Genomic DNA, 8558 nt, shown 5'->3' on the forward strand with positions numbered 1-8558 from the left:
TAAAACTAAAGGACAAAAGCAACGTGAAAATCTGTTTTAAAATTCATAATTTTTTTGACAAAGTTTGAGCAATAAAACAAACTAAAATGTTTCATGAAAAGTTTTTTTATAGATTTCTACTCAGTTTTCTTTTTCAAACATTTCAACAACTCTGAACATGTTTCATATTTTCTTAAAATCTTCATAAAACTGCACGCGATTTTTCTTTTGACTTAAAAAACTTTAAAAAAGACATAATTCTAGAAAATGTAAAAACAAACAAAAGTTAAAAACTATTCTGTCAAACTTTCTGTTGTCAGTAAACTTAAAAGTTTCCGTCTGAAGATTTAAATCAAACACAAAAGTTCATAAAATCATTTTACACAGAAATGTGTTCGAGTTAAACACATTCCTGAAAGTCCATTAAATCCTTTTAATTAAAGGAATTTAACATCTTTACTTGCAGATACTTTGAACTACTTTTACTTCATTATTTCAGTTTTTATATTCAAACACTTTGAAAACAGCAGCAGCGTTATAAACGATGTTTTAACAGATTTTAAAGGAACTACTTTGTGTGGAGGATGAAGACGAGCGGAGTGATGCGGCTCCTTCACTTCCACAGCCGGTAGACTCCGAGAGCGATGGCGAGGCACGAGAACAACGTCGCTGCAGAAGGAAAGAAAGAAAACTGATTATTAACTGTAGTGATTGATGTGTCAAAGAACATCTGGGTCTTTTAAACCAGCTGTTTAATAAGAATGTATAATAATAATAATAATAATAATAATAATAATAATAATAATAATATTAATAATATTAATAATGATAATAATAATGATAATAATAATAATAATAATAATAATAATAATAATAATAATAATGATAATAATAATAATAATAATGATAATAATAATAATAATAATAATAATAATAATAATAATAATAATAATAATAATAATAATAATAATTAAAGCTGCGAGCAGCGATGACCGGGCCCAAGCTCCCTCGCCACGCCACTAATGAGCGAGACTTGGCGCGACGCATCTTCCAGGGCAAATGGAAACAAACAGCGGCAATATCGCAAATTCGATTCAACATGGCCGACTTCCTGTTGGAGTGAGGGTATGGGTCCAAGAGACTATTTTGTGCGTCTTTAGACGATACATATGTGTGCCGAATTTCGTTTGTCTACGTCACTCTGGAGGGAAGGGCTCAATTTCCTTAATCTTCTACGGGGTGCAGTACCCCCATTTGGCCAGCGGTTCCTGTTAAATGGCGAAACGGAAAAATTCCTCACATCGCCACGAAGCAACCAAAGCAGTAATCAAAAAGATTTTGATAACTTTTCATCTCCAATGTCTGAAGATGTTTCTGAGTGAATTTGAAGTCGGTCAGATTAAATCTCTAGGAGTTCGTTCGTTCAAATATGAGGCGTGGAAATCGCCCAAATCGCACATATTTTTCAAAATGGCCGACTTCCTGTTGGGGTGAGGCTATGGGTCCAAGAGACTTTTTTGTGCGTCTTTACATGATACATATGTGTACCGAATTTCGTTTATCTATGTCAATCTGAGTTGAGGGGCTCAATTTTTTTTTGATTTTCTAGGGTGCGCTATTGTATCCAGTAGTTGGCGCTATGGAGCTAACACAGTATTGATACATATACGTGTTCAGGGTGGGACCTTCTACATGCGTGATTAATTTGGTGTAGATCGGACGATGTCTGTAGGAGTTATAAGGACTTCCTGCTTTTTGGCGAAGGATCAAATGGCGAAGGAAATTGTCGGCGCTGCCACGCCCAAACCGAATCCCTAATCAGATAGGTTTTGATAACTTTTCATCTCCAATGTCTCAAGATGTTTCTGAGTGAATTTGAAGTCGGTCGGATAAAATCCCTAGGACAAGTTCGTTAACGTACGGGGCGTGGAAATCGCTAAAATCGCACATATTTTTCAAAATGGCCGACTTCCTGTTGGAGTGACGTCATGGGCGCCCCATACTTTTTTGTTCGTCTGGACATGATACATATATATACCAAATTTCGTTCATGTACGTAAATCTTTCACATTTTTATATTCGTTAGGGGGCGCTATTGTGCCATTTTGCGACGGCCATTTTGGCGAACCATAAAATATCAAATTTACCGCCGGGTCCGATGTGCGTGCAAATTTTCGTGAGATTTGGGGCACGTTTAGGCTGTCAAGATGGCGTTTGTTTTTTCAGCACGATAAGCAGTACCCCCATTCGGCCAGCAGTTCCTGTTAAATTGCGAAAGGCAAAATTCCTCACATCACCACGAAGCAACCGAATCCCTAATCAGAAAGCTTTTGATAACTTTTCATCTCCAATGTCTCAAGATGTTTCTGAGTGAATTTGAAGTCGGTCGGATAAAATCCCTAGGACAAGTTCGTTAAAATACGACGCGTGGAAAACACCAAAATGGCACGAAATTGGCACGTTTAATTCAAAATGGCCGACTTCCCGTTGGAGTGAGGGTATGGGTCCAAGAGACATTTTAGTCCGTCTTTACACGATACATATGTGTACCGATTTTCGTTTGTCTATGTCAATCTGTGTCGAGGGGCTCAATGTTTTAATTTTCTAGGGGGCGCTATTGAGCCATTTTGCCTAGTGAGGATATGGGTTCAAGAGACTTTTTAGTGCGTCTTTACACGTTACATATGTGTACCGAATTTCGTTCGTGTACGTCAATCTGAGTCGAGGGGCTCGATTTTTTTAATTTTCTAGGGGGCGCTAGTGAGCAATTTTTTCTCGCCCATTTTCGCGATCCTTAAAATATCAAATTTTTCGCCGGGTCGGACATGATTGCAAGTTTTGGTGAGTTTTGGGGCACGTTTAGGCTGTCAAAAAAGCGTTTGTTTTCTATAATAATAATCTCTACGATTACAATAGGGCCTTCGCACTGTAGTGCTTGGGCCCTAATAATGATAATAATGACTATAACTTTATTTGTATAACATCTTTCATATAAGAAAAGCAACTGATCAAATTGACCCTGTCTGTTTTGACTGTTTCTTCCTTCCGTCTGTCTGTCCTTCCTTCCTCCTTCTCTATTTCTTTCCTCCCTTCCTCTTTTCCTTTCTCCCTCCCTCCCTCCCTCCCTCCTTCCTTCTTTCCTCCCTCCCTCCCTCCTTCCTTCCTTCCTCCTTTCCTCCCTCCCTTCTCTCTTTCTTTCCTCCCCCCTACCTTCCCCCATTCCTTCTTTCCTCTGTCCTTCTTTCCTTCCTTCCTTCCTCTTCCTTTCTGCCTCCCTCCTTCCTTCCTCCCTTCCTTCCTTCCGTCTTTCCTCCCTCCCTCCCTCCCTCCCTCCCTCCTACCTTCCTTCCTCCCTTCCTTCCTTCCTTCTTTCCTCCCTTCCTTCCTCCCTTCCTTCTTTCCTTTCCTCCCTTCCTTCCTCCCTCCTTCCCTTCCTTTTTCCTCCCATCCTTCCTTCTTCCTCCCTTCCTTCCTTGACTCGAGGACAACAGGAGGGTTAAGGAGGGTTGTTGTTGTCTAACCTGCGACGTAGCGAATCGTCTCCAGTTTGTGCGACTCGAGGACAGTTTTGAGCGACGCCACCTGCAGGTCGATCTTCTTGTTGATCTCCATGTTGTCGTTTTCCAGGTCGGCTTTCTGTCCACAGGAAACACGCAGTGATGTCATCAACCAGTCAAGTGATGTCATCCAAAACAACCAATCATACCTCACACTGCTCGTCACTTTGTAAAGTTAACGACGTTAATTAAACAGTTTGAATCAGAACTAAATCTGAGGCGACGCCACAAAACGACAAACAGCGCCAATATATTTACCTTGTGATGAAACTCTGTGCTCGCCTCCATCAGCTTCTTCTCCTGATCAGTAAACTGACAGAAAAACACAAAAATCAGCGAAGCTCAGAGCAGAAACATGATTATAATCAGACTGTATTAAAACACTCACGATGTCCGACGTCCTGCTGCGCTCCAGGTTGATGTCCAGTTTAGTTTCTGCTCGGACTTTCAGACTCTCCTCCTGAACCACAAAATGCACAAATTCATCAGTGAAGCTTAGCTGTTGGTTTATATTCACAGTTTCTATAAAACAGGTTTAATCTCCAGCCGACTGCCTTAAAAACTCAGCAGTAGATGATCTGAGAGTTTGTGATGTCGTCCCCAAAAACCATTTAGAGCTCTAAAATGAGAAGAAGAAGCTTCAAATCTATTCTAACATACTGAGAGCAGTAAATATGCTCACTCGTCATGTTTTGGTTGAACAGACTTAATACTACTGAAGGCAAATATGTAATAGTGACTATGTAAAGTAACAAATCAGTGTTGGTTAGATGATGAATTCATAAATCAGTTAAACTAGATTTAAAAGCAGCATCAGGTTTGTTAAAATGTACATTTAGTATTTTGTTGGTTTTATATCATTTGAAATGATATTTGCACCATTTTTTACCAAAAGTAAGACTGAATGCTCCTGAAAATGTCAAATGGTGTAACCACAAAAGAATGATAAATATTACATATTTTATCACCTACAGTGTATTTAAGTGGACTTATACTAATAATGACTTCATTTAAAACATGTATGTTTCCTGGTCTCCATGGTTACCAGAGTAAATGTAATATTTAGAACAATTATATTCCATTACCTTTATTTAATATAAAGTTATAATGTAAGATCATGCCAAACTAGTTGATATGGTGTTTTATTGACTATTTACTGTTTTTAAGCAAGTTGAATTATTTGGTACAAAGTTTTTATGGTTACACCACTTAGACATTTTTGCCATAATCCTCTAATATATTCTCTCTAAATGGATTAAAAGCAGAAATTTAAATTTAGTTTAGTTTAAATTTAAACTAAACCTCATGGACACATAGAAACATCATTGTCCTGTATAATAAACGGACTCACCGTCATTCTGTTTTGAAGCTGCTGCAGTTCTCTCTTCATTTTCTACACAAGCAGAAAGAGTTAAAACAGAACCCACAGTATTGATCTCTGTGTGACTGAATGTGATTAAAAACAGATGCATCATCGTACCGTGTTCTCAGAGCGAAGGTTGGCGAACTCGCTCTTCTCCAGGATCACCATGTCCTTCCTGATGGAGTCCAGGTGAGCCATGATCTGCAGCAGAGCGATTTCCTGACACAGAGACACTCCGGTAAACTCAGGTTCACATTATAAACAAACACACAGCTGCAGCTCACAGTACTCACCTGGTGGGATTTAGTCACCATGTCTTTATAAACGATGTCCATGTTCGCCGTCGCCAGGGTAACCAGAGCCGACACGATGATCTCCGCCTGACGCTTCGTAAAACCTGCAAAAAATAAAAACATTTAAAATTTTACAGCATTTCCTAGTTTTTTTATTACATATGATCACAGTCTGATTTTAATTAAACATGAACGTTCGCAGGCTTTCTAACTAAAGTTCAATATTTAAATTAACTGCTGCCTGAATTTAAGTCCAGATTTTAACCCTTTAAGATCACATCGCCGGTCATATTGTGCATCTATTTAAGAATATATATATAAATATAAAAAGAAAACAACAAACTACGAACATTTAATATATTACTTACACAGTGATGATTCCTTCTGATTCACAGCTGTTTTAAACCAATAACTGATTCATGTATGTATCATAGTGGAGGTATGATAATGTCATATCTATTTATTCTTGCTCATCAGTTTAACACTCATCAGATTATTATATGAAATATGAATTATATTATTTCAGATATCTGTCTCTGGACCAGTGGAGTACCGCAGGGTTCAACAGGGTCCCCTCCTCTTTTGTTTCTTCTCATTGTCAGGCATCAAATATTATAACTAGGGATGTCCGATATTATCGGCCGATATTCACTTAAAAATGTAATATCGGGAAATATCGGTATAGGGTTTTTATAACCGATATTTGTTCTGTACACTTCAGCGTTTCCGAGCCTGCATGAACACAGCATGGGACGTTTACCGGCTCGCGCTTGATGACGTTTAACAACAACAATACGCTAGACTCGTGGGTCTTTAACCGTGGCTAACAAGTTCATAGCGTCCACCGCCATGTACACGAACACACAGACAGAAGGTTTACTTCCTCGTTGTCAATTTCTCTGTTATGCTTTCAGCGAGTCGCCTCTGTGACGTCACCGTCAGAGTCCGGTGGGTCCTACCTGGGTCCTATCTGGGTCCTATCTGGGTCCTATCTGGTTCCTATCTGGGTCCTATCTGGGTCGTATCTGGATCCTATCTGGGTCCTACTCTGCTGGAGACACAACAGCTGAGAGGACCGAGTGAGAGGACGTTCCTATAAAAGGTCCCGCCTCCAGAAACGGGGCTCATGTCTGTGGTTTGGAAATATTTCCAAGTGTTCCCTACGGATAGTAAATGACTGCAAAGCAGCATAATAAATATGGCAGTGCCATATTGGCACTTTTTTCCATAACTTAAGTTGAAGTTGTTCTCTTATTTTGCACAGACAGTGTTTACATGTGGAAAGCCATGTTGCATTTATGTTTGCATCCAGTGGGTCATCACAATAAAATAAGGCATAATGTGTTAATTCAACAGTAGGAGAAATAGTTTTGGTGTAAAAAGCCTGCAAATATCGGTATCGGGTGATATCGGTATCGGAAATTAAGAGTTGGACGATATCGGAATATCGGCAGAAAAGTCAATATCGAGCATCCCTAATTATAACCAGTTATTTTCATTTAGTCAACTTCTGCAGACTTTTAACAGCGTCTGAGTGCTGGTGTGTGTGTTTCCTACTCGGACCGTGTTGTCTCCTCACCGCTGATCTCCAGCTCCGTCACCATGGCGTGAGAGTCGAAGGTGAGCTTTCGCTGCTCCAGAGGAGTTAATTCCACTTTCCTCACATCAAATGTCGATGTAGCGGCTCCTACATGGAAATCTGTCACACACACACACACACACACACACAGACACACACACACACACACACACACACACACACACACACACACACACACACACACACACACACACACACACACACACACACACACACACACACACACACACATTAATCTACTTATTACAGTCTGTTTTGAAACTTGAACTTAATCCTATCAGTCTGATTTTTTTCTGTCTCATTCCTTTAATCATTTATCCTCTGCTGTACGTTAGATAAGGAGACTTTAACAGGAAAGCTAATGTGGCTCTTTACTGTCTATCAGGATGCAGTCAGGCTCAGTGTGACGTCTGCTCTGCTGATGATAGAACGTGTTAATGTGTAAGTATTTATAAGTATGTATAAGTGTGTATAAGTGTGTATAAGTGTGTAGTAAACATGTATAAGTGTGTATAAGTGTGTAGTAAACATGTATAAGCGTGTATAAGTCAGTCAGAAGTCACCATGACAACAGACTGGTAAATGGGGAGTTTAATCAGGTGACTGACGTCATGGCTGACCCAGCATGCCCTGCGGTCAGTGGGGTTACTTCAGAGGTCGTGTTAAAGGTAGTAAAGGAGGAAACTGACTCACCTGTCCAGGTACGGAGCCGCTGGCAGCGCCGCAGCAGCGCGTTCATACCGGAAGCTGCTCTCACGTCTTTATAAGTCACAGAAAAGTTGAACTAAACATAAAAGTTTCAGAAACAAAGTCCAGCTGCTCCTCAGCTGCTGTCTGCTCACACACACACACACCGAAACACACTCACACACCGGATACTGTCAGCACACACACCTGCTGCCTTCACGGACTGTAGGACATTTACGAGAAGTCCTGAATGCATCATTACAGTCAGCAGTAATACCATTACTACTGCAGTATTACAGTCAAAGTACTGCAGTATTACAGTAAACGTACTGCAGTATTACAGTAAAAGTACTGCAGTATTATGAGTGATGTAGTATGCAGTATTACAGTAAAAGTACTGCAGTATTATGAGTGATGTAGTATGCAGTATTACAGTAAAAGTACTGCAGTATTATAGTGATGTAGTATGCAGTATTACAGTAAAGTTCTGCAGTATTATGATGATGTAGTATGCAGTATTACAGTAAAAGTAGTGCAGTATTATGAGTGATGTAGTATGCAGTATTACATAAAAGTACTGCAGTATTATGAGTGATGTAGTATGCAGTATTACAGTAAAAGTACTGCAGTATTATGAATGATGTAGTATGCAGTATTACAGTAAAAGTACTGCAGTATTATAGTGATGTAGTATGCAGTATTACAGTAAAAGTACTGCAGTATTATGAATGATGTAGTATGCAGTATTACAGTAAAAGTACTGCAGTATTATGAGTGATGTAGTATGCAGTATTACAGTAAAAGTACTGCAGTATTATGAATGATGTAGTATGCAGTATTACAGTAAAAGTACTGCAGTATTATAAGTTTATTTTAGTGGATTCTGACCGTTTTCATTAACAGTAATAATGTTCTGTTCCCTTTAAATCCAGTTCAACCAGAACTGAACTGAGGAGCACTGAGTGTGTTAATGGGATTAAACTGTAGATGCAACTGATGTTGATTATCTTCTCAGTTAATAGATTCATTGTTTGGTCAAAAACAGTGAATAGGAGTTTCCCAAAGACATGACGTCCTCA

The 8558-nt window shown here is 39.3% G+C and overlaps 1 protein-coding gene across 2 annotated transcripts; it reads right to left on the reverse strand.

The window, feature by feature from the left end:
- Positions 1-108: 108 nt before the first annotated feature.
- On the reverse strand, positions 109-7763 carry ccdc90b (coiled-coil domain containing 90B). 2 transcript variants are annotated; one of them, XM_062433365.1, is made up of 9 exons: positions 7486-7763; positions 6772-6891; positions 5193-5296; positions 5017-5118; positions 4888-4929; positions 3925-3996; positions 3795-3848; positions 3501-3615; positions 109-648 (listed from the first exon to the last, which is right to left on the reverse strand). In XM_062433365.1, the coding sequence occupies exons 1-9, from the start codon at positions 7529-7531 to the stop codon at positions 593-595; spliced, it is 711 nt and encodes a 236-aa protein (XP_062289349.1). In that variant the 5' UTR covers positions 7532-7763; the 3' UTR covers positions 109-592. The 2 variants fall into 2 exon arrangements, with proteins under 2 accessions (XP_062289349.1, XP_062289350.1); XM_062433366.1 differs by lacking the exon at positions 3925-3996.
- Between the last annotated feature and the right edge of the window lie 795 nt (positions 7764-8558).

The sequence above is a fragment of the Scomber scombrus genome, chromosome 14, assembly GCF_963691925.1.
Source record: "Scomber scombrus chromosome 14, fScoSco1.1, whole genome shotgun sequence".
In the NCBI taxonomy this organism is placed as follows: Eukaryota; Metazoa; Chordata; class Actinopteri; order Scombriformes; family Scombridae; genus Scomber; species Scomber scombrus.